Source organism: Helicoverpa armigera, chromosome 26, assembly GCF_030705265.1.
Source record: "Helicoverpa armigera isolate CAAS_96S chromosome 26, ASM3070526v1, whole genome shotgun sequence".
In the NCBI taxonomy this organism is placed as follows: Eukaryota; Metazoa; Arthropoda; class Insecta; order Lepidoptera; family Noctuidae; genus Helicoverpa; species Helicoverpa armigera.
In genome coordinates, this window is record NC_087145.1 from 427,467 (window position 1) to 454,256 (window position 26,790).

The window sequence follows — 26,790 nt, forward strand, 5'->3', positions numbered from 1 at the left end:
TCGTAAAACCCCGTAAATGACTTGAAATGTACCTAAATGTATTTAAATTTTCGACTACCAAAAAACAAAGAAGTCTAGAAGCCTGCTCTTTATTTTGAAAATGGTCACATGGCTTTTAGGTGTGCAGTATTCCAACTTATTATGTAGTCTTAGTTTTATTAGAGAAATACAAAAGGTTTTATAATTTACTCAAAAGTAAGTTCACATCATAATCTCAACGTAGTTGTAATTTGCCTCGATAGGAAGGTACTTATAACAGGTGATATTAATATTATTTTAAATCAATATCATCAACCAAAGGTTCAGCAAAGCGTTAGTAAGTGCATGTGCAAGTTCCCTTATATCGAAGCTATCTCGGTTACGACATAACGATGTTGTACATACGGATACTTACTGTAGTTCCTGTCAATAAAAATTAAACAAAAACTGTCGAGTCGACTTCAGTGAACAATTGCATTCGTATTTTTATTTTTACTCGATTGCTAAGAAGGGTATTGTAAAGATCTACTATTATGCAATCATCATATGTTATGAAGGATTTTCTTTGATGTACTAAAGAACATTTAAAATAAATGTTATAAAGTCCTGTAGACTAAGATATTTACGCCTACTCAATAATTCTGAGCAATTATCAGCAGGAGAAACTTTTGAAAGAATTATTTCAGTAGAATCTTTTTAGATAGCAAATCGACTCGAAGATAAGCATTTATGCATCAAGGCCGGGATAACTATTTGAAACAAAACTTTATATTTCCAGTATCTTACTCAACTTTTATTGTTCTACACACTAGATACCTACCCTCGACAAAGTTAATCAGACCAGTATCCTTTGCATTTTAGCACTAAAATGCCTCATATACTCCTATCACCTTCACCATACCACCCACTCAAACAAACAAAAATAAACCTCATCGCATCCCACACACGACTCCACGCCACCTCTACTCCTGCCTCCTAGGAGCGGTCCTCCACGCATCAGGGCGCTCATTCGCCAACGAAAACAGCCGGCAAGCGACCGTCCTCGCCAGACACAATATGTCCTTAGCCGAGGCTGCTTCAGACACCGAGCATCGAACGGAGGAAGATAACAAGACGCCTACCCCCACAAATAAGAAGAAGAACAGCGATAAAGGGAGACAGGTTAGTCTTAGAATTAATAAGGATATTTTTCCAAAAAGATCCCTTGATAAAAGTGGTTAAAATCTACGAAATAAGTAGTAGTTTCAAAAGTTTGGAAAAGTTTTGAAGACAAAATCCTCTTCAGTTTATAAATCTATTGTTTATCAAATGGTAAGAAAGTTCTTAATTTTTATCCGACTTTGATATAAGGAGGGTTATTATTTAATTTCTTTGCCATGTGTTTTTAGAAAGTTTAAGATTCTGGGGTAGCATAGAAACCTTTTTTTTGTGATTTAATAATTTGGTTTGCTTAACTTTTTCTAAGATGCAATTTTATGAGCTTCTTTCTGTTCATAAAACTAAAGCTAAAGTTGAACTTATTAACTGTTTTATGAGAAATTTACATTATATTTAAAAAAACAGAGCTTACCTAAATATTAATTTAAAAATAAGTGCTTCTTTAGGTTGTAACACCTCTCTACGAAAATCGAAGAAAATCTTTATTTTCCATATCATACTGCAATCAACTTAAGTACGACAAACTTGTATTTTATGCGCTATGCATAAATTGTCAGGCGCTTTATGTGTTAGGCCTTGTTAACAATATTCACCACCAGGTGTTCCCCACGATTCATTCTCGTCATGAGATAACTACTACCCAACTACCCGCACCAGGATAAATAGTAACCTTCATATGTAATTTAATATCAATTTGATCTGTTCTATTCTTGGGTGTAAAAGTTCGAAAAACATACTAACTTTAATATTCATAACATGAATAAGGGTTAAAAAAGGCTGAAAAAAATATACATTTTTGTACTCACATATGGCACCAGGAATTAATAAGAAACTTTTACTAAATAAGAAGTACCTACCTATAATTTCTAAGAAACTCGATAATTATAATAAGTTACACTGGTATCTTCATTTAATATCAGAAAATTCCAACTTAAAAACTTATTAAATTCCATCCTTGTAAGGAGATTTCTTTCTAATATAATCTTCTATGTACGATTCTTTCATTAATTTTGACAATAACTCTACCTATTGTTTGTAACATTTTTGTATCATGTTTTCTACATGTCCTTGATTTTGATTACTTTTAAATTAAAAACAACTTCAAGACATCCTATTTCGTGGTAACTGAACCAATTTCCACGATGTATCGCCTCACAATTGGTTCAATAAATACTGACCTTAAACCACACTATAAGAATTAACCAATTAATGAGTATCAGCCATTTGCACCATATTGGGAGCTACGTGACCCACCATGGCAATTGATGGCAATTTTGTCCGTTTTCAAAGTCGCCCACTTAAAAACTATGTAATTATACAATACATGTCTGTCTGTTTTGTTAGTATCATCTCTAGTAATTGGGTTTACTCCTACGCTTTGTATCGTTTTAACGATGGCACTAGTTTCAATTTATGAGCCAATTTCTGGGTTTTTAGTTTGTTATTTTTAATTGGATGGGTTTTATTTGTATCATTTATATTGGCACTGTTGTATAGCGCTTCTAATTTAATTTTCTTAATCAATTTCAAATTAGATTTTTAATGAACTTTTAGAGAAGGACCATATGTGGCATATCTACTATTTAGTCCACTTGCTCTGATAGTTGAAGTTTACCACTCTCATTAGGAATCAAAACAAAATATATCTTTTTTCGTGACCAAATTCTTATTCTAAGTAGTTCATCACATTACACAGTCGATTAATTTCAGACTTAACTTCAGTGACACAGTAGCACAATATCTTAATCATAAATCCTTTAAAACTTTTGACAGCCGGAAACTAAAAGAACAATGCTACAATTAAGCTCGGAACATTTCTTGCGCGTGCGCACCCTGTGCCCAGTGAAGCGGATCGCGATTATAGATCATTACTGTCGCAACACTATTCATGGGATCTATTGTATTCTTATTAGGATTTTTCTAGATCATTAATAAATCGATTAAGGTAACATGATGGGCGGGATGTGGTTGATACATATATGTATAGCTTTTTCATAATGATATAGTGGAAGAGTAAATAAGTAGGTTAATTACATATTACGAATATTATAGTCATATAAACAGCGAAGGGCTCAGTATAGATCCCTGAGGCACTCCCAAAATATTGGCAATATATGTTTTACAATTAAGAATTTTCCCATTCATTTTTATTTGGAATCTAATGTAATAAAAGTTTTAAGTTAAATATTAAATTCCTTGCCAGATGTCAGACTCTTACATGTGGAAGGAACAGATCCATACTCTGATGAAGGGCGGAGAGAGCGAGTCCGATATCTCGGACTCGGAACACTTCCTGACCAAGGGCGCATTCCTCCTCACCCCCTCCCACGGCCTCAGCATGGAGAAAGCCTCAGCCATTTGCGAGAAGATGGAGTTCAAAGGCTGCTTCTCACTCACGAAGACCGCTACTGGCATCCTCTTTAAATTCTCCAGCGTTGATGACTACCAAATGGTCTTCAAGAAAGGTTTCCATAAAGTAACTGGATCCAGGTTTTATAGGAAGGTAATTGGTTTCTTATTTTCTAAAATGTTTGCTTTTTTATCTCGCTTTCAAAACTTCCATTCCTGTCTCTTTCCATTGTCATTCCTTCATTAAATGCGACTTAATTAACTGCTCTTCGCCCTTCTTTCATTCCATCATCACATGTGTAGTCTCTTTCTATTATCTTGGATATATTTATTTCTTTCATATTCCACTAAGTCTTCATCCACTTGTCTATTACTAGCTAAAAGCTGTTATGAAGTCCATTCTAATTAATGACACTCTTTATCAACTTCGTCTTTCAGATCGCCATTCCCTGCCGACCTCAGAAGACGTTCACCATCTACGTGTACGACATTCCTGACGAGGTTCCCGAGGAGGACGTCCGTCACGCCCTCTACAAGTTCACCTCCGTCGTGGAAGTGGTCCGCCTCCACTTCTCCGGCTCCCCCAAGGATGGAAACACTGGTTGGTATAGTACAGGTATTTGTATCGCACCTTTCTTTGTTTGCTTTATTTGCAACGATTACTTTGCTTTTTCTTTGGTCTTTTAAATACTTTGTGAGGCTTGGGACAATGATCTTGTTTTAATTAAGTATTCATATTGTTACATATTTTGCATTTTAATTATCTACACTTTTTACACTCCTACTATAAATACTAACCATAAAGTCTGCATTTTTCAAAATTAACTAACAATTTGCCATCTTCTATAAGAAAACATCCCACACTGATTCGTATAAGTTTTGAATTATATCTTCGTCTTCATTTCAGGAACCTCCACCCCCAAGCCGATAGAGAAGACGTCTTCCCGCGCCCTCACCACCATCGACGGCGAGCTGGTGAGCAGCATGATCCCCAAGGAGGCCACCAGCGTGATCCGCGTCACCCTGGCCAACATTGAGGAAGCTAACATCCTGCTGCAGAATGGCCTGGACTTCTATGGCGCCACGTTCTTTCCTACTGAGCTCGCGACGCCGGCGCAAGCTGCTAAGCTCATCAAGCCCAGCAGGTAATTTTGTTTCTCAGACTATTTTATATAAGCCAACTAAGGTTCAAGTACACCGACTACATAACCGTCAATTATGTTGAAACAACTGTTTACTATGAGTTTTAATTTTCGCGTTCAATTTCCAAAGTACACAGTTGTTTTAAGAAATCGTTGTTTTAAGTTTTTACATGTGTGTTAAATGCAGATTTAATTTCAATTAAATTCAACCCGTGAATTCAACTTAACCTTAGTTAGTCGTGTGATAATAATAAATTCTGTGTGTTTTGAGTCACAAGCAAGACTTTCATCTTGGTTTCTCTCACTGTAGCAGTAAATGCCTGAATCTACCTAATAGCACCGTCACGACAGTATAAGCATTGCATACACCGGTTCTACAGCATAAACTATATCCTTCACAATATTGTTGAGCACAAGCACATGTTTTTAACAAAATGTTAAAGTTTGGTTGTCCCCAGGGTCACGGGCGGCACCGTGTCAGCCAGGGTCCGTGACTTACTGCCAGTGTTTGACCAGCAAGGTTTCGCCAAGTTCGCGCCGCCAGCCTCGCGCTTGGTCAAGCCAAGATCCAAGTAGACGACTAGGGAGCAAACTGTCATTGCATGAGATTGAGCGGATTACAGCAAAATATGACTGCGCTTTTGTCAGAGTTCGGTTACCTATAGGATATCGTTCCCTGAAGAAGTTAAACTAAAATTCGCTTGTTTCTGGTGATTATAAAAATGTGTCTGATGAATTAGCTCATGCAATGATAGAATGAAAAATGGAAGATTGCGTTGGACAAGGAAATCGAAACGAAAAATAAATAACACCAATAACATTTCATATTTAGGATGATTGTTTTAATATCAACTAATAATGTACATAAACAAACAAAAGTTTGGAAAAAACAATAAATGTATGATTTAATTGAATCTCTGTACTTAATCGTAGACAGAAAGTACCGAAATGCATTTAATATAATGTTTAACTTAACTAAATAATGTGCCATTACATAGACACTATTTTTAATCTGTTTTGTTACCAATTTTGTAATAATAAATGTTAGTTTCTATAGTTTGTTTATTATTTGGAAACTTTCCAAACTCTTTAGCTTTTCTTATTGTCTTTAGATATTTTCCTAAACATTTATGATTATAATTTTCATCAAAACCGTGCAAACAATACAAGAAAAATATATTAAAATAAAAGTATTTTCTAACATTTTGTCTTTACAATGGAATGTTACAAAATCTCTTAAAATAGGTATCTCAATCATCCTTAAGTGCAAGTAGATAAACATCATAAAATAATTCGGAATAATTTATAAATATTGTATAATTGTTTAAAATCACTCTATGTCTTTTGAAAATATCAAGAATATATTTTATTAAGTTAACTTAGACTCCTAAATTCATATTCGTAGATACATTAGCAGTATTAGCACCATCTTTTGAATCGATCTTAATTAAATTGACTACCTAAGTATCACAGTTTTTAAATTATATCGCTTCTAGCGAGTAGCACTCCATACAATTTGTACATTGTTCTTCCTAATAGTTATGGCCTCATTTGCAATATTACAACACAAATAATTGAAATAATACGTCTATTTTAATTACACTTTAGGCCCATCAGATTTGTTACCATTTCTAAACCGCTCTTCAATTTCTTGCAAACTTTTCCCTTTAGTTTCTGGTAATATGAAGTACATGAGAGTTGTTCCAAGTAAGGCTATTATTCCGTAACAGAGGAAAGTAAAAACTTCTCCTATACTACTCATCAAACCTGGCGCAGTTTTGACAACAGTGAAAAATGCAAAAAATGTTGTAGCTGAACTGATACCAGATCCTAAACCTCGCACCTTTGTAGGGAATACTTCCCCACACATTATCCATGGCAAGGGAACTAAACCTATAGATATAGCACATATGTAGAACATTAAGAACATCAAAGGCAGCCATGACATATTTTCGGGCTTCCAAAAAAGGAACATTGATAGCCCAACCATGGACATGGAAGTCCAAATGCCACTTATGAAACACAAAGGTCGCCTTCCATACTGTTTGCATATTACACAAGCGACCACACTCATGACGACTCTTAATGAATCTATTATCAACATTGCAAGGTAATGATCGATACCCTTCCCGACGGCCTTCTCAACTATTTCAATTGAATAGAATGCGACTGCGTTCACTCCAGAGAACTGACAAGTGCAGAAGAACAAGATCATGATCACTAAAGGCTTTATCAATTCGGGACTCTTAAGGCTTATCAACTTTTCTTTCAACGACAACTTTGGTGCGCTATCAAGAGCTTTCTTACTGTCGACGAGTCCTTTTAATTCTAATTTTGCTTCTTCACCGTATCCTCTTAGCCAATAAAAGGATCTGATTCCATCCTCTATCCTTCCTTGTGATATCAGCCAGGTGGGACTTTCTGGTACAAATGTTAAGAGCGCGGCAGTTAATACTGGGAATACTGAGCATATGATTGCCGTCGTTTGCCAAGTGCAGAATGTTCCTATAATATGGGCTACGAGTATTCCTACAGCTATGGCTAATGACACTGCTGCGAGGAAGAATCCTCTGTATCTTGGTTCTGTGGTTTCTCCGATGTAGACGGGGACGAGAGGACCGGCCAACCCAGCACACAGGCCGGTGAAAAATCTGCCGATGAGCATGAGACCGAGGTTGGAGGAGGTCGCGATGAAGATCCAGCCGAGCAGAAGAGGCACGCAGGTGATGTATTGTGATGTCTTTCTGCCGAACTTCTCCATCATCCAACCGGACACGAGGCAACCGGGAGCCATTGGTAACGCTGCCATTGCCGCTGTAATAAGAAAAGTAAAGAGATTAATTTATTGCAGGTTGTTTTGCAACTTATTTTGTCAAAAAGTCGTGGTGGCCTAGTGGGTAAAGGACCAACCTCTCAAGTATGAGGGCGCGGGTTCGATCCCAGGTCAGGCAAGTACCAATGCAACTTTTCTAAGTTTATATGTACTTTCTAAGTATATCTTAGACACCATTGACTGTGTTTCGGATGGCACGTTAAACTGTAGGTCCCGGCTGTCATTGAACATCCTTGGCAGTCATTACGGGTAGCCAGAAGCCAGTAAGTCTGACACCAGTCTAACCAAGGGGTATCGGGTTGCCCGGGTAACTGGGTTGTGGAGGTCAGATAGGCAGTCGCTTCTTGTAAAGCACTGGTACTCAGCTGAATCCAGTTATACTGGAAGCCGAACCCAACATAGTTGGGAAAAGGCTCGGAGGATGATGAGTCACGTTATTATCATCATTTTAAATTACAATATTGCTTAAAACCACACAGTATGAATCTTACCTATCCACGACGTAGTGTCTTCGTCTGAAGGTATTGGTCCCGGGGTCGCCTTGAGCTGAGGCAGTAAGATCGCGGAGTACCCTGACGTCAGACCAGCCACGAACGTCAGAAGGATCGGTGCTGATGATGCCAGCGTCTGAAATATACATCTTCTTTTAGTTTTAGTTTCTTTAAGTTTCTGACTTTGCATTCGATGACTCAGAGGAATTTTGACATGATTGCTGTTATGATTGATAAGCACAGAGTAGAAAATTATTTATTTAGAGGTTGAATGTGGAGAGGTTTTAAGTGATAGATAAATCTCTAATGCACTATACAAATACAAAATACAAAAATCTTTATTTCTTTTACAAAATTTTCTTCTTATAATTAGTTGCTGGAGTCTCCTTTTAGGCATGTAAATATGCCTGTGTCAGGAGGCTCCGAGACAACCTAAGCTAAGAAACAACTTCAAATGTGCGTTTGAAGACTTACTTACCTTATACTCGTACTTATCAGTTACTTGGCCGATGGCATTTCTTTAGGGTCGGAGCAAAAAAATTATGACAAATAAGAAAGTAAAAAATACCTGTTTCCATAACGGCGAGAAGCGAGCAACAGTTTTAGATTCAGTCAGCAATGCCGTATCCTTCTTTTCCGATCCACCTAGAGTAAGTCCTAATGAAGAATTCGTCATCTGTATATTATGTAAGTAATTCGACGTCCTCCTGGGGATCTTCTTGTCTTCTTTCTTTCCTTCAGCATCTTTAAGTTCTGCGTAAGATTCTTTAGCATTTTTTAATTGGTCATTTCCTAATTCTAATTTGGTTGATTCTTTATCGTTGGTATATTTATTTGGTGTTTCATTTGTTTGTTTGTTGTTAAGATTATCTCCGTCATTTCCATCAGCTAGCTTAGTTAAGTTATTATGTTCCTTAGAACTGTCTTCGTTAATACTATTCTTATGTACTTCACATAGTTTTTCAGTGTCATTTTCATCATCATTTAGCGCGTTTTGTTCATCAGCAATTGCGTTGTTATTTTCGATTGCACTTATAGATAATTCATCTTTTTCGGCTGCACCTATCGCCATGCTCGTTCTGTGAACAAAGAGACAGCAATTAATAAAGTCATTAATTAAATAATGTTTAGGTAAAGAGTGCAGTATCACGTCGTTTTTATCGGCCATCGTAAATATAAATCTTTGTTTAAGTATTTGTTATCTGGAGCACTTGACGACTTGGTATCTGTGTGAAGCAATACTTGTTCGTCATTTCTGTGTCTGTCAATATTGATAGCGCTTTATGCATGTGTAGCGGAATAAGGTGAATTGATTGTAGAAAACTCATTGTGAGAGTCTACTTGGCATTTATCAAGCTAGAATGCCTTTGTAATGTTATTATTTTGGTTTTCATTTATTTTCTTGTCATTTTTTTAGCAAAATTATCATGTTCTTGCGTAGGTACTTTCACCAATGTTATTATGACTAACATTTCCTTTATGTTGTTGTTATTTCCACCATCGGAAACTTTTAAAGTAAATACGTGTAAATCTTCTTTATGGAATAATTAGCTTGAAACAATGGATGGCATGTCTTATGCAATAAAAGGTTAAGTGCATGTTTTGTTAGAGACCATGCTTTGTTATTCCTACACGTTTACTTAGGCATTTGCTAGTGTCAATTTATTAAGATAAGTTTAATATCACGAAACTCGGAAAACGCATCGAGTTATAGAGATGTCGCGTTGTATTTATCAAATTGTCTTGCTATTGAACATTTATTTTATTAAAGTACCCAGACACTGCAGACCAAACAACCGGCCGACAGTTGACCCAATGGATGGCAAACAAAGTTTTTAAAGAAAATCTTGATTAATCAAAGTTTTCAGACGATCTGATATCGGCTAAATACCTGATTTTGTAATGTGCGGACTACCATTCAACTTTCTAAACAAATTATCGGCCGCCGAAAAGTTGGTAGATACAAGATACTTTATTTGTAAATGTAGTATACTCTAAAGCTTATTATAAGCGATCTATTACTTAACCTGTCTGATAATTGCCACCAAAAAGTTAAATAATACTAAAAATATCATAGAGATAGGAATGTAGACACACCCGTTGAACAAATCGCAGTTACTGATGTCATAACTAGCTTTATAGTAATTGAACTTAGATAAGGCTTTGAGGTCATTCCTGAGTGATCATGTGACGTCTAGTACCTGATAGTATATGCCCTCGTGACTGTTATCCGAGGATGTTTGGCTCGTGTTTATAACTACACTGATTGATTTATTTGTTGATCTGCTGTTAAGCAAAACTAAACTAGACTTAGTTTACTTTTGATAGAGTCGGAGAATTTAATAGCAGCATTGGCCCAGATTCTATCAAAACGGATCAGAAGAGAGACGGTTTTCAACTCATCGTCTGCCTAGCCTTTTCCCAAATGTGTTGGGGTCGGCTTCCAGTCTAACTGGGTGCAGCTGAGAATCAGTGTTTTAAAAGAAGCGACTGCCTTTTTGCTCCCCTCGACCCAGTTACCCGAACAACCCGATATCCCTTGGCAAGACTAGTTGTCAGACTTACTGGCTTCTGACTACCCGTAACGACTGGAAAAGATGTTCAATGACAGGAGATGGTTTCAAACTACCAATAGAATTCTTCTCTCAGGGATACTGCTGATAAGAGATGAAATAATAATAATTAATGAACAAGGATTTTATTAACTGATGGTAGTTTATTACAAGACATTCAGATAAATACAAGTTAAGGAATGTGGGTGTGTCTGTGTTATAGGTAAACTTTTGCCCTTTGGGGAAAACCAGCAATTAAAATGTTAAGCATAGGCCTAATCTACTTATATAGGTATTTGGTTTTAACATATTATTTTTTATAACCGTGAGAAATTGATAGAATTTCTACAAGTTATTTATGATGAATATTTCATGGAGTTAGTTAGTTCGTTTTAAGTCGCAATATCCATGGTTTATTTTATAGAAATATTTATAGGTAGGCAACAAACGGAGTATCTACATATACCTACTTAGTTACTACAGAAAGCCCGAGATTTATAGCAATATTCAGATAGTAACTGATGTTTCAATATTTAAATAAATATATACATAGGTTACCACGAGTTACTGGGATATCAACTTGATTGAAAAGGCGTCGAAAATCCTTATGAAAATGCTCTTGAGAAGATGAAGTCCGTAATAACCATTTTAGATATTCGTTTATATTATAAAAGTTTCTGACCCGTGTAATCATACTAGTTAAGAGTGCCTGCTATCTTTTCAGTAGGTATTTCTTAATTATTGATTATACTCATGACAAGAAAAATGTTTTTCTTATCTCTTCTAGGTATTTGACCCAGTTACATATATTATAACCCGTAGTTTTTTCAGTGCATTTAAATGATTTATTACTCAGAAAATAATTATCGGTACAGAATTTATGAAAAATGCGTGTTATTCGATCTTTATTGCACACTTGAAAGTTTTAGTTGGCCAATAGCAATCGTCTTTACTTTTTGTACTTCATGGTCAAATATATAATCAGTTAGAAAATCGCATAATTAATTGTTTACTCAGTTTGATGGAGACGCTTACCAATAATTATAATTATTCACTAGTTACCTAATAATTATTGACAGTTAGATAACAGATAAATATTTCTAAAGTATATAGTGTCATACGTAGAAAAAGCCAATTTCAGAAATCCGGAAAATAAAATAGAATTTTACCGTCTTTAGGGTCGCTATGACATCTCCGCCAGTCATTCGGTTCTCCATTTTCTACATACTCGGAGATTCAGTTGTTTTACAGTGAAAGCGTTAAGAGGACGAATTGGAATTTTTGGCGCCAAGGATGTCAATTTTTCTCAGTAAATACAAAACGGATCAAAATACAACTTGGTTACCTGAAAGTTCATGATATAAGCCTTATTTTGTTAGTTGTAGAAACATGATTAGGTAACTTTTATAACAGAGAAAAATATATCAAACATACCTCTTTTTAAAAAGAGATTCACATATTATGGGCAAACGGGACCGATTTAAGCCTCTTAACTTTTTTAGTAGTTGAGTATATACATACTCTTTAAAATGGTAGTAGGAATTTTTATTAAATTATCATTTCTAAATATTAAAATTACAAAACCATTTTGTCGCTTACGACTTTTAGTTATAAGCTAGCGCGCGTATTGTTATCCTCGCCCCGCTCAGACGCTCCGACCCCTTTTGGCGCCTTAGATGCGCGTGCCGGTTATGGAATTATTGTTGACCACTTCCTCGCCTTAAAACGAACACACAAAGTCGATCATTTACGCACTTATAATATTAAGTACCTAATGGTTCTTACAATGCGCTGTAAGTTACCAGTCACCTGATCTTCTCATAAGGAACTCCCATCAGATTAGACAAATCTAATTATTATTCCATACGTTTGTACAGTCAACTTCAGGTCAGTGGTAATAGTTTTATATGAAAATCGTACTTATTACTATTGAGTTAAGATTTAAAACAGTTACCACTGATGTGCAGTTTACTGTACATACTACCATAATATTTAAATGTTACGCGCATATTACTAGAAACAGTTAGATTTAGATTTGCGATAACGTTAAACCTGACTTATTTGTTAAAGAGTAAAGTTTTATGTTTTAACTGCAGTATATTTTAGGAGTAAATAGTAATAGGTACTTTCAAATGTCGTTGTATATGATTATGTAAATGAGATTGTACCGCGCTGTCTCGGTATCAGTTAGTTACAAAGTTGAGGTTCGATCGAAAGTTAAAAATAAACTTGTATAATTGACTTGCTTTTTTGGTTAGATATGTTTTAAGTTAGCTAGACTAGTAATGTAAAATGTTAACTGTTATAAAGATTTGTTGACATCGAAAAAGAGAAAAGTTTTTAACATTTATGAAAATGCAGGTTTTACCTTCGGTGAAACGAATGAATTTATATGACATAGTTTTTCAGTAACAAAAAAGAGGAAAGTTTATTCAATACGAATATTAAATTATTTATTAAAGTATGCACCGATTGATGTGTCATGATGGGCGTTTTCTGGTAATTTCGAATGACAATACCTAATTTGCTATCGCGTTTATTTTCCTGTTTCCAAGAATATAGGCCACCTGTTTATATTATATGGTTATAAAATATTCCGAATACGCTGTTTTATTTTGAACTAGCTATTTCACACGGTTTCATCATGGCCCCGGGGAAACCTTTTAGTACTTACCCGGATAAATTCATCTACCTATGTCACATATGTACATATGTATGAGTTATGTTATCGGTCTATGTCACCCGAGGATGCCGATCATCTGGGAAGCTACTATCTTCCCGAAAAGTGAACTTGAATTTTTCAATAAATCCATATAGGCAAGATAAACAATTAATAAACCAAACCATCTAACTCGTTTTAATACTAAAAACTCTCATAATATGGCTAAATCTGGTAATGATGGCTCTCATAAAAAGCCTATATTTAGCTAAAATTAACATTTTACAGCCTTTCCCGACGGCATCCAGTCAAACCAGATGTGGTTAAATAAACTGAGCACTTTATATACCTCTACAGTTAGTTATATACGGAACCAGTTAACTCTAGTTAAATGCTAGTTGTACTAGGAATACCTGTTTGGGAGACAAACTTAGTAATTCCGTCGTAAAGTTATTTTGGTCTTTACTACTACTGCTTAATTACTAATTTTAGTGTTTATTTTTCAAGCGTGGTTAGTTAGCGATTTGTAGTATAATATAAAATATTTACACTGATTTGAAAAATTCTCTAGAAAATAAAATAAGTAATTATTTTAAGCACCTGGATAAATATCAAACCTATCTTTATTCAGTAATATTTGGTATTTTTATGTTATTCTGTATATTTTTAATGTATTTAGTTAGAACGATAGTACATTATTTTAATGCGAACAAAAACGAAATTCTTATATATTAGAGAAATCACGCAAACTTGCTATTAAAGTGAAGTTTGTACGTAAATATGTGACCGATAGTATTGAATATGTATTTCTCGTAGTATCGTGACATTTATCAGATATAAGATGACAGTTAAAGTATCTACACAAGGTTCCTTTAAAAAAATATGAGTTCATTGCCCTTTTTATACGCTTACATAGAATATTAACTAAAGGTTTATACTTAATAACTGTTCAAAAATATTTTTATTTTTGCTAGACTTACAAGTTACTGTTTAGTAGGTTGCAAAACTTGAATGATGTAACTGGACCCAACAAGTTACTTTTTCTTCTAACTTTTACGTAACTTCTACGCAGATTAACATAGCTTTTGACTGTCTGTTTTTTTACAAACCTTTGGAATTTTATTCGTTATTTATAGACTTGGTAACAACAACGGTAAAAACTTTAAATAAATACCGGTTACTTATAAATAAGTAGTAATCATATTCATTAAATTAACCTTATGAATACATTGCTAAGGAATTTTCACGAAGTTTGTATATGAATAACTAGCCATTTTTCCGCGGTTTCCCCCGTGTCCCGTGGGTACTACTGCCTATAGTGGGATAAAATATAACCTATGTTTCTCAGCAAGAGTGAAGCTTTCCAACAGTGAAAGCATTTTCCAAATTGGTCCAGTCGTTTCGGACCGTTTAGGGTATAAAAAAAGAAACAAAAAATATTTCCTCTTTATTATATATATCAGTACCTATAGACTAGGTTACCAATGAAAGTACCAATGTTTTTTCTTTCGCTAAAAATGTATCTCCTATCGATCAAGATTAAAAGAAACCTCGTCGACCAGACTTTTGAGCTTTCTCTTCTTACGAAAGTCACTATAAAAGTTCTTTAAATAAAATATCTATTGTGACCTTCCTACACATGATATCCATCAAAAACATGTGTTTAGTCTCAATGGGCTCTCAGAGCACACTAGAAACTTTTAGTCGGCCGATAATTTGTTTGGGCTCATAAATCAGTATGAAGGTGTGTTGTAGTACGCCAAAGACTATAAAACCACTTGACTGCGCATACAGTGCCCCGACGCTCGCCAAACGTTAGTGATTTTGCGCGTACTATAAGGCTACGATCAGTACGATCCTTTAGTAGCGACCAAGTCTATGACCTGCGAACACGCTAAATTACTGAGGATTTTATTTAGTAAAAAATAAAAAAAATGCTTACATGCGTGATGGAAAGTGTGTGGGACACAATCCAGGACATCTGGTTACAAAAAGGATGGCATCGGCAAGTATCAATACCAAAATTTGGCTTTGATTCAATTATATTACGAAATATCACAGGGGTCTATTTAAATTGGTGGTTGGTGAACCGCGCTCACGCTCGTTGATGTCTTTTGGGAAAGTCCCTTTCTTTCATTTAGAAATTCTAATACGTCCATATCTTTCTTGCCCTTTGTATTCTTATCGATTAAATTTGGGCTGTTACCTTTAAGGTTGAAGTGGATATCGATAATAGAACATTTACATTAATTAAAAAATATGTCTTATTTTGGCTAATGAGTTAATTAACTGACCATAGCGACGTCACAGGCAGCTGTTCCTGGTGATTCCACAAATTACTTTTAATGTAATCGAAAAAAATAAATATTTTCATTTTAGATTTTTGAAGATTCCAGAAATAAAAGAGAAGTGGATATATACTATCAAAAGGAAAAATTGGACCCCAACACAATACAGCGTTGTTTGCTCGAGGCACTTCACTCCCGATTGTTTATAAAAAATTAAAACAATGCCGACGTTTATTTAAAACATTAATTCGAAAAACTCGTACTAAATTAATACATTTTAAGAATCAATAATTGTCTTGCATAGAGTTCTTTTTTGTTATAGACTTATTTGATTAAATATTCTTATACGATTTTTATTGAGTATTTATTACTACGATGAAATGCATTTTATTGATATTTTTTCATTGAAAGATACAATCCCTTGCTGGGCGTACTCATGCAACTCGACCTTGAACTGACCAATAGTAGCCGCGGATTATGCCGCGTCCCCCCGCCCGCAGCGGCGAGTTGCGTTCTTAGAAGAAATTGGCGAGTGCGCTCTCTAGTGGTTATTTACTTTATGTAGTACGCACATTACAAAGATCAGTTATTTAGCCGGTGTCAAAATGACTGAAATTTTTTATTGGAGTCTAGATTTCCTTTATAAGCATTTTTACCAATAATCGGGTAGTTTTTAATTTTATTTTAATAGGAAATTATCAAATGACTCCTCCCGCTGCGTGTAAGTAGTAAGGGAGTGTCAGACTCTTACTGCCTAAAAACCACCATGTACCTTCGCAGGCCTTTTATATACCAGGTCCGCGGTAACTCTTTCGAACAATCGCTAAGCCCCACTATCGGGGCAACTGTCGGCCGACTTTTTAGTCTGCAGTTTGCTACTCTGTAGTCTCGTGTAACCGACATAACCTTGTATGTTTGGTAAGTTGCCAATTTACGCGAACTGATGAATTCTTTCATATGCTCGTAGTATTGTTTACGTAGAATCAGCTGTGGAGAGTTTGTGTTTTTAAACAAATATTTTTTTGAAGAATGTCACGAAAATCTTAGTTAAGACAAAGCTGTGTAAACTTACTCTTTTGAGTGTAGTTTTGTAATGTGTCATGATGCTGTTAATGTCACATTAGGAGAACTGCAAGTTACCAAGTATTTATTAATTAATACTATTTATCCATTACCTACACGCCTATTTCTGGGTATTTTTATCGGTGATTTATATATTTTTATGGGATAATGTAAGCATACAACGCGCAAATTACCTATGTACTTGGAAACCGATCATCACTCTCACAGGCCGAAGAAAGTCTCTGATTAAACTTCGTACTTCAGAGCATACCAACTTTATACAAAATTTGTGTATTCACCACATATTTAGTGTTATATACTAAACATTAAAATAGCTCTATTTGTAATAAACGCTGATTCTGGCGAGTTTCATGACCGCCGCTGCCAACGTCCGTCTTCCGCCTCGCTACCGTCCAAATTGGCAAATAAATACCTACTGCATAGTTGATATTAAACATGATATGATTATGGTTCATCACGATCTCACTAATCACATCACATCACATCATCAGCCTATCGCAGTCCACTGCTGGACATAGGCCTCCCCAAGTGCACGCCACTGAGATCGATTTCGATCTCACTAATACTGATAAAATATTATAATTTCTTATTTTTTTCTACTGTAGACAGAGTTCCAAACGGCAGGCAGCGCTTTTATACTTTCGGATTGGTTACTTGGCTTTCCTGTGTGCGACAATAAAGCTTCAGATACAGGTAGTTGTCAATTGTTTATTTTTACGCGGAAAACCGAGGGTTAAATCTGTTAGTGCTTAGTGCGGTCAGAATGAAGTTTAAAGCGGCATACAACTTACTTTAAGGTTACTTTTCGTTATTTTTATCATATTAAATCATGCCCATGTTGAGTCAATCAATTTTCTTTGAAATAACCATCTCTTGTCAGCTTTCAAGTCTCGCTAAAGTGCTTGTAACACTTAACAGACTATTTGCTATTTCCATTCAATTTAACTGCTGTTTTGCCGCCATAAACGCTAAGTGCGGCAGAAATTACAAACAAGTGAAAATTTAAACTAACATGGTTTACTATTAGCATAGAAAATATCCGCAAGTGGGATTCGTTTTGCAGTAAATACCTTGTACTTGCAAAAGGACTATTCTGAATCCAAATTCCTGGCTTTGTCCTAACAAGAAAATCATCATCTGTCTACCCTTTTCCCAACTAGGTACTTATATACCTAGGGGTCAGCTTCGAGTTTACCGAGATGAAGCGAAGAACCAATGTTTTGCATGAAGCGAGTTGAAGCGACCTAGCTAAATTTCTTAACCCAGTTACTCGGACAACCCGATACTCTTTGGTAGGAGTGGTTTCCTTTCTAGCTTTTGAGCACCCGTAACGACTGCCGTGCTGAGATGTTCAAATAATAGCCAAAAAATTTACATGGCTTCCACAGGAAAAAATGCTAAGAAAATTACCCATCAATTTATTTATCTGGGTAAGCGAACCTAGACGTCTCAGATACAGACAAGAAAACATATGTTTTGAAACTGTCTAACGAGCTTACAACCTTGTTCACTGTCGCGGTCAAACAGAAATAACGCAAACTGAGAAAGAGTAGTAAACATCAGTTTTGTAAGAAAACTATGTGTTTTTGCGTGAGAGAAAATACACATTAAAATAGTTCGCGAGCCTACTTAACATTATTTTTATTGGCGTCCCGACCCTGTTATATCTGGGAAATGGTTTTTTTATTGTTCTTTTGTGTCAACGGTGTTAAAATATTCAGGGCCGGCAATTATTTCAGCTATAGAACTTCTGATAAATATAAAAACAACTCTGTTAATTATTGTATCAGTGTTGTAAATAATTAATTGCTTTTTATTGATGATTAATATTTACAGAAAAAATATATGTATCCTTAAACTAAAATAACAATCAAAAAAAATATTTAAGGAAGGGAAGGAAGAATCTCAGTAAAATCTTAATATCTTGATAACACTGGAAGAAAAATAGAAGCGATTTCAATAGTCACGTGCACAAATACAAGTCGGTATTGAAATATAAAATTAACTATCATGATGACCATCAGCTTATCGGCTATACTTCAAACAAAGACATTAAACATACATATAAGTAACATATAAAAACATATAAGTAATACTAGCAAGCTCCGAATGAACTACGTTTTGCGTAAAATTATAACTAGGTATATGAAAACGCGATTTTTTAAAAAGTACGGTTGGGCCGTGAAAAAAAATGGTTTTTATTTTCAAACAAATATGTACTCACTATATACGTATAAGTATTTGAAATTAAAATGCTATATTATACGAAAATAAAAATCGTATACATACATGCATAAATCGCAATCTCCGAAAGAAGTGAAAAGATTACAAAAAAACTGTGCCAATAAAATAGTATAATAGGCTACATTTTATTTGAACATACAAAAATACTACGCATTAAATAAAAAAATCGTGGTGGCCTAGTGGGTAAAGGACCAACCTCTCAAGTATGAGGGTGCGGGTTCGATCCTAGGTCAGGCAAGTACCAATGCAACTTTTCTAAGTTTGTATGTACTTTCTAAGTATACCTTAGACACCATTGGCTGTGTTTCGGATGGCACGTTAAACTGTAGGTCCCGGCTGTCATTGAACATCCTTGGCAGTCGTTACGGGTAGTCAGAAGCCAGTAAGTCTGACACCAGTCTAACCAAGGGGTATCGGGTTGCCCGGGTAACCGGGTTGAGGAGGTCAGATAGGCAGTCGCTTCTTGTAAAGCACTGGTACTCAGCTGAATCCGGTTAGACTGGAAGCCGACCCCAACATGATTGGGAAATGGCTCGGAGGATGATGATGAAATAAAAAATAAGAATACCAGAATTCGGATCAAATGATGCAAGAGTCATCAAAAATTTCTATTAGTCATAAAATATGTTATCGTTTATATACAGACGTTAATATGTAACGAATATAAACCTATCATGTAATACAATAAACTTTATCTCTTTAATTTGTAATTAGGTCAAATGGAATACGCAACTATTCTGTGTTTTACATACACTATAATTACTTAATTATCTGTATTTGCGTAAAGAATAAGTTAAAATTCCTTAGTATAAAATAGCTCAAAAGAAAATTCTTAATAAAATATCTGAAAAGAAATGAGCATAATTTATGTATCTTCTAGTTTTAGAGAAAATTAAAGAAAGTTAATTACAGGTCATTGGCATTAGATAACACTGTGTTTTAATTAGTTTTATTTTATTTGAAGGAAAAGAAAATTTATTTTCTTATCTTATAATTTTTTCAGAATTTGTTTTCCGGCAATTTATTTTATTATTCTTTATTGTACACAAAAACATATAAAAATACACACAACACAGAGAAGACATGTACAAAGGCGAGCTTAACCCAGAACTGGGTTCTCTAACAGCAAACCTTAGAGCGATAGAGAGATGCGATAGGGAAGAGAAAATTAAAAAGTGCACAACATTAAACAAAAGACAGATAAAACTACACAACATAAAATATATACCTATAAATAAAACATAAAATATAATAAATAAATAAATACATACATACAAATAAGGTCATGTTGACAGGAAATGTTCTTTAATTTGTTGTTTTATTGTCGATTTTCTTTTCTTTATTTAAAATTAACACGTCGTTCGTCGACTACTTTATCTATTACTGTTTTAATTATAATTCAAAGTCGTAGTTAAATTAAATTAAAATCTATTAATAGGGAAATTAGCTTTTTTGTAAATACTTTGACATAATGTTAATGCCATTCACCTCTTACAAATTTCACGTAACAATTACCTACTGATAGGGTGACTGTCTATCTGAACTCCAAAACTTGATAACCTCAGTGTTATGAGACTTTGTTAAATGACCCGTAAAATTAGGTGTTTTCCAAGATATGTACTTAATCTGCAGTTTAAAGTGAGTGGTGGGTCCTCACTTGGCCCGAAGGTTTGCTGACAGTTGTTTTGAAAGTAGGGTCTGAACGCTTTTTGGTGCAATTGACAATCCTCTGTGTTAGTTCAAAAAATGTTATTTAGCCTTGAGAATTGACAGCTATCAGGTGCACAAAACCATTCGATAACGGTAACACTATAATTGTGAATCCAATCAAACTGTATTCTGTCTGTTACTGGCTGGATACCTAGTCTTTGTAATTTAAAATTAAACCAATTGAGTACCATATGCGCATTTAAGTGTATAGTCTGACCTTTTTTGGTGCACTCCTGTCATTCACTATAAAAAATGCTGTTTTCCCTTGATTTAGTGCTGTCAACTGCACAACAGATTTGGTACCCCTACTTATATGTATAATACCTACTTTTATATACATTTTGTATATAGTATTTTATTTTTAGTTTTGTATAAAGATAAGTACTTAGTTTAAGTTTGTATATATGTATAGTGTGTACATTAATAATTCAATAAAATGTTAATAGTTCTATCAAGATAATTCAATTGTATAATACTACCATTCTGATTTATATTGAGTCCGACAAAAAGTTTGCAGTGTGCTACAATATTATTGACAGGAAACAAATATACAAAATATTATAAGTATGTATAATTTCTCCTTATCATGCGACAATGTGAATGTTTGCGTACGATGTACATTTTTCATACATTATATTATTTACCTACTTAAGTTATAATAAAACTGTTATATTGCACCAATTATTGCATGAATTAAACGCATGACATTGTTTTGTGAAGACTGAAAGAAACCGCGTGTGATCGACATACACTAAAAATAGCTAGTTAGCTATATTTGTAGAAAAGGTTTGGAAAATTCGCGAAGCTTAAGAAAATTCTAGCGCTATGGGGTCGCGTCTGTGGGTATTGCACACATGACTTGAAATGTGTATAAGCTTAGAAAAACTATTAATCTTGGTTGTTTCGCTATCCATAATAATCCATAAAAAATATTGTGTGTCTGAGGAATAAATTACATACACTTTGTCCTAAGTCATTTAGTTTTCAGGTAATATTAGAGAAAATGAATGAAAATCAATGACCATGTTATACAGTAGGTACATGCCCAATTAAATCATAAACTATATGAAAAAAAACAACAGCTCATTACATTTTCAGTCACAGGAATAATTTCACAAAGAAAATACTCAAACCAAAAGTAAAACAACTTTCAAAATTTAAAAAGAAAAATAACCTACCAGTAATAGCAAACACTTCACTTCAAACTTTCATACAAAATTAATAATTATGTCTTTCAAAATATTTCACTATAATATTCCCGCGATTGCGATGTATTTCGACGAAACGATTGGCGCGACTAGTGTTGTGACCGTTCGGCATACAACTGAGTACGCACAACTCTAGCTCTAGCGGTGTACCCGAGAACGTCTGTCGAATAGAGGCGGGACATAATGACTCGGCATATATCGATGATATAAAATTGTTCTCATTCTCACCCGTATATTTATTATCGTACAAATTTATTTTTATATATTAATCAAATTAATAAATATTTAGAATTCAAATTAAAAATTATTTTAGTAAAAAGCATAGGTACGACAAAAAGCGTCCAAAAATATTTGTAATTTTTGATAATAAAGAGTTTTGTGTGTGTGTGGTAGAGGATTTTGGAATGGAGGAAAATAAAATATCTCTGTGAAAAGACACAAGTATGCAATTTGTTATTTTTCGACATCAGACACCTTAGTGAAATATGAAAGTAGGTATCAAAGTTACATCATTTTCAGACAATGTTAATGCCCATTATGCACATAATGAACGTTTCAACATGTCATTATTCATTGGCCAAATAATACCAAATGCATATTTCTGTAATTGCACACATACACTTCAGTTTATCACTACAGTGAGTGAATAATGGATCTGCCACACTTCTGGTACCAAACTGCCTGTTATTAACTTATTACCATCAAACAAACCGGCAGTGATTTGCCTCAAAAAAAGTAGCAACAAAAAATGTAAACAGTCAACAAATATTGTATGAGCCTATGTGCACTTGACTTCCGCAAAGTAGGTATTATTATTATTTGAGAAGTAATTTGTCACGTCCAGTCTCAGATGAGTGAACGCCGTTGATACCAGAACTCTTCGTGATGTGAAATCTATCAAGGTCATCGATAAAATGAAAGTGATTCTCTGTACGTAAATATATTTCGATAAGCGTAACGACTCTCAGACATAAGATTACGAAATCCAGGAAATTGTCACAGATAGAAGCATAAACTTTTAGGTAAAATTATCGATATCGATAATTTTTGTCGATAAATGTGTGAATATAGAGTTCAAAGTCCGTGAAGTGTCCGACTGTCCGATATCTGTGCTGCGCCTGAGTTTACACGCGAACTGCTTGTAAAATATATACAAATACATAATTCATAGAAACAAGTGTAATTAAGTTTATTTACGGGTACTAAATGTTATATTTAGGGCTTAGACTTTTGGGAACCACATTTGACTCTCGTAATTACCTACTTACTAATTCTAAACAAACTGGGTTACATACGTTTGCCTAGTTTGGTAGATAGTATAAACTGTTCAAAAATTGTATGCACTATTATATAGCTTGAGGCTAATTAAGCAATCAGTAATTTGTTTGTTTTCCTCAAAAATAGGAAATTACTACACAGAGAAAGTTCAGCTGTTTTTCCGTAGATCTATTCATCTTTACAATTGACGAACTGAGTCTTCGAAATCGGGTGAAGCAGGTTCAAATCTCAGCATTAGGTACCTGCATTGCCAGAGTGAATCATAGCGGATTCCACAAGTAACCAGGTCGTAGATAGATACCAAGGCATTCTCATTTCTCAACTCAGAAAATGGATAGATTAAGAAAAAAACAGAATAGAATTACGTTCTTTGAAGGGTAACTGCTGTTGCTAACCAAGTTTAAAGTATTTAACACAACTGGCCTAGTAACAGACCGGTACCCAACCAGTTTAATATTGCATACTGCACCTAGACCACTTTACAAATGAGGACCAATTATGTCAACGAAAATATCGAATATACACTAATTACTTACTGATAATTAAATATTAGCTACCTTGTAATATGCGTTTGTTTACTGTGAACCAAATTTTGTAATATATTTGCCAAATAATTATATGTAAGATACGTATCATCTTCCCAGCCTCTTCCAATGATACGTATTTTTTTCCACTTGGAAAATGCCAAATAATGTTTGCCATAGGATTTTCGTGCAAAATTATGTACATAATATATACTCAAAAATAGATTCGTTTGATTCTAGTTAATGCTTGAGAAAACAGTGACTTGTCAAGAAAAAAAATTATCTTGATGTACGATTTGGAAATTCCGAAGTCAAATGAAGGGAATACATTTTTTAGAAAGGTTATAATGTTAAACACCTTGAGATATTTTGGGAGAAGCTATTTGCTATAGCTTACCAAAATTCTGGGGAAACCATGCAAGTACTGAAATATTTCATGGAACTTTCTGTGGGTCAACGGTGTTTTTAATATTAACAAAAATACCTGAATCTTAATTCATAACTGATTTAGTAGTATTTTTCAATACCTAGTTTAAGTTGTTTCTTACCTTCCAATATGCTATGATAAGTCTAATTTAATCTGAATAACTATACATAGGTATTATCTGCAGTGGTAGACTTTACCTCTCAAAGACACGCCCTCTCTCTGCCTACCTTCTGACGTAGATAGCTCCAAAGTATCTATCTTCAATTGTTTTCTGGTTTTAATCACCAGCATAGTGACAAATGACGTCATACGTCATGTTTTTCTGAATTCCCTCGACATTTACGCACACTGCGGGTTATCAGAGTCAAATAATCAGCTGTTACTATTATTTATATTAAAAAATCTTGAGTAAATCAAGTTATTAGGTATCGTGTTTTATTTTTGTATGAATTACGTTGCTAAAATTACGCGTAAAAATAGTGTGTTTACTGATACGGCTATGTATTAATCTTTTGTTTTTCTATACCAATGCAAAGGAAGAAGATACGACAAAAATTGAAGAAAAAATATATGGGCAATCCGAGGATGGGAAATAAGTAGGTAAAAGGCAAAAAATGGATTTAAATTTTAAGGCAATTCTGGGTGTGTTATAGTGTCACATCTTTTTTGTAAAGTCAAAGTCAAAGTATTTATTTGCACATGAATACAGTAGGTTCATAAGGGTTCATAAGAGTGGGAAATCCTCATGAGAATCGTCTACTGGAAAAAACGGTTTGTGCAGGTTTTACAAACTGAGAAGTCTTATCGAATCGAAGCTATTTTCGTAAATGTGCGTTATATGATGACGAGTGCTAATTCCCTAGATTGTATTGTATATTAATTATTTATTTTAGAATTAGGTACAAGTACTAGGTTAGGTATAATTAAGACCAAGGAGAATTCTGTTAACACACCTTGAAGATAGAGAAAGATCTCTAAACTATATCTACTCCATTTGCCTAAACACTAGGGGCTGACAATGTTGACAGGACTTTTTACACAAATACTTTGAACAAAGGAACTACTTACTCCTTAAAATATACTTATGGATGATAAAAATATGGAGTTTCTTGCCGGTTCTTCTGAACTAGAACAGCTAGCAGATGATATTATGTTAATGTGCACTTTTTCATCTTTATTCTTTATTGTACACAAAATATTCAAAATACACACAATACAGAGAAGACATGTGACAAAGACAAAGGCGAGCTGAACCCAGAGTTGGGTTCTCTAACAGCAAACCTTAGAGCGATAGAGAGATGAGATACGGAAGAGAAAATGAAAACTTCATTTAACAAATATTCCAAAGATTCAGTCAGGATCCGGTCATTTCGTACGAAACTAGTTTAAATTCTTATTCAACAATGTAAAGACCAAGATATTAAATAACTAATTGCATAATAAGTCAACAGTTACAATGTATATTTGTCTGTATTAGTAAAATTTCTAGATTTTAACTAGTTCTAACATATCCAAACTTGATTTTAAACTAGTTAAAACAAAACGACAGACGGGAAAGGTTATAAATAAGAGTCAATAAGACCGTAGGAATCAAAACAAACTTATCAATGTGTTATCAATGTAGTAGTGTTATCAATAATGCAATATGTCTTGTGTATTGTCAGAGAAAATAAGATAAAGCTTCCGTTAGTGCAAGTGTTGTACCAATATTGATTTATTCGCAAGGTTCATAGAAAGTTAACTATTCTTGGAATACCTAATATTTGTATTAATATCTAGGGTTTTTTGATGGGAAATCATCAAATGACTGCTTCCCGCTGTGGCTGCAGCCTGAGGGAGTGTCAGACTCTTACTGACTAAAACCCACCATGTTCCTTCTTAAGCTTTTTATGTAGGTACCTGGGCCGCGGTAACTCTTTCGAACAATCCCGCGATTAATATTTTAATACAAATATTAACAATTAAGGTACGGATGTTTATTATTATTTTACGCAAAACAGTAAATAGATACGGCTGAGAATTTCTGGATTTCTACGCGTTTCAAAAATCGAGCAATTTATAGGTTTTTAAATTGCTTATAAGTTGTTTAAAAGAACCTATTTTTCAAAATTGTAACTACAGTTTATTTATCTAAAGAAGAGAATTTATCAACAACCTTTATAGAACAATCGTGTTAACGATGTAATTAGTTTATTGTTGTGTATCCTTTTATTTAATGTATACTATAATTTTTGTTATATTATTTCAATGTTTTTTAACAAATAAAATTACCAACGAGGGCGAGGTTCGAATGCATTAAGCGAACTCCTTGCAGCACTGGCTGCTAACTAGCTGTTTTGTTTTTTAGTTCGTCTTTTGTTTTGGAGTTGTCATCGCGTCGTCTCGCAGCGAGCCGCCCTCTCGTTTTTTCCTGATTTCTTTTACCTAATTGTTTTATTTAAGGCCCAGTTTTTCGATCTATCTCGGTGTTTACCGCAACCATTGAATACAGTCCACCTCCCACCGAGCACAAATGGCAAAATGATTTTTTATGTAAAAAAGTATAATAGAGCTAAATAAAAGTGAAATTATTTATAGATTTCAAAGTACACACAATACCTACGCAAGAGATTGTGTACGCATAGAAAAAAAAAACAAATGAATGAAGCAATAAGGAAATCATTCAATTCCGCGACTGATTTAAATCAAAATAATTACATTTCTATTTGTTACAATAGAGTTAACTTGAACCGTAATTTTATCGAGTTCAACTATTTGTGGGCTTGTAAAGAAAGGTTCATTTGCCATTTTGCTTTTTGAAAAATTTTCTTTCAAGTTTCTATTCATAGTTTAAGTAACTTCTAAGAACAGTTAGTAAGTACATAA

The 26,790-nt window shown here is 34.3% G+C and overlaps 2 protein-coding genes across 5 annotated transcripts; one reads left to right on the plus strand and one right to left on the minus strand.

Moving 5' to 3' along the window:
- The first annotated feature begins 954 nt into the window (after nucleotides 1-954).
- On the plus strand, nucleotides 955-5,682 carry LOC110382157 (uncharacterized). 4 transcript variants are annotated; one of them, XM_021342652.3, is made up of 5 exons: nucleotides 955-1,140; nucleotides 3,341-3,640; nucleotides 3,925-4,102; nucleotides 4,394-4,631; nucleotides 5,072-5,682. In XM_021342652.3, exons 1-5 carry the CDS (start codon nucleotides 1,036-1,038, stop codon nucleotides 5,202-5,204), a joined length of 954 nt encoding a protein of 317 aa, XP_021198327.1. In that variant the 5' UTR covers nucleotides 955-1,035; the 3' UTR covers nucleotides 5,205-5,682. The 4 variants fall into 4 exon arrangements, with proteins under 4 accessions (XP_021198327.1, XP_021198330.1, XP_021198328.1 ...); XM_021342655.3 differs by having other exon boundaries at nucleotides 956-1,140; nucleotides 5,087-5,682; XM_021342653.3 differs by having other exon boundaries at nucleotides 956-1,140; nucleotides 3,925-4,087.
- On the minus strand, nucleotides 5,444-21,825 carry LOC110382156 (facilitated trehalose transporter Tret1). Its single transcript, XM_021342651.3, has 4 exons — nucleotides 21,667-21,825; nucleotides 8,521-9,031; nucleotides 7,953-8,088; nucleotides 5,444-7,442 (listed from the first exon to the last, which is right to left on the minus strand). The coding sequence occupies exons 2-4, from the start codon at nucleotides 9,022-9,024 to the stop codon at nucleotides 6,226-6,228; spliced, it is 1,857 nt and encodes a 618-aa protein (XP_021198326.3). The 5' UTR covers nucleotides 9,025-9,031; nucleotides 21,667-21,825; the 3' UTR covers nucleotides 5,444-6,225.
- Between the last annotated feature and the right edge of the window lie 4,965 nt (nucleotides 21,826-26,790).

Bases quoted from the DNA above. Each gene is read 5' to 3' on its own strand.
- LOC110382156 (XM_021342651.3), bottom strand. From the start codon at position 9,024: ATGGCGATAGGTGCAGCCGAAAAAGATGAATTATCTATAAGTGCAATC. The intron at 8,089-8,520 runs GTATTTTTTACT...TGTATATTTCAG, and splicing joins TCTCGCCGTTATGGAAACAG to ACGCTGGCATCATCAGCACC. The intron at 7,443-7,952 runs GTAAGATTCATA...TTCTTATTACAG, and splicing joins AGACACTACGTCGTGGATAG to CGGCAATGGCAGCGTTACCA.
- LOC110382157 (XM_021342652.3), top strand. From the start codon at position 1,036: ATGTCCTTAGCCGAGGCTGCTTCAGACACCGAGCATCGAACGGAGGAA. The intron at 1,141-3,340 runs GTTAGTCTTAGA...ATTCCTTGCCAG, and splicing joins ACAGCGATAAAGGGAGACAG to ATGTCAGACTCTTACATGTG. The intron at 4,632-5,071 runs GTAATTTTGTTT...AAAATGTTAAAG, and splicing joins AAGCTCATCAAGCCCAGCAG to TTTGGTTGTCCCCAGGGTCA.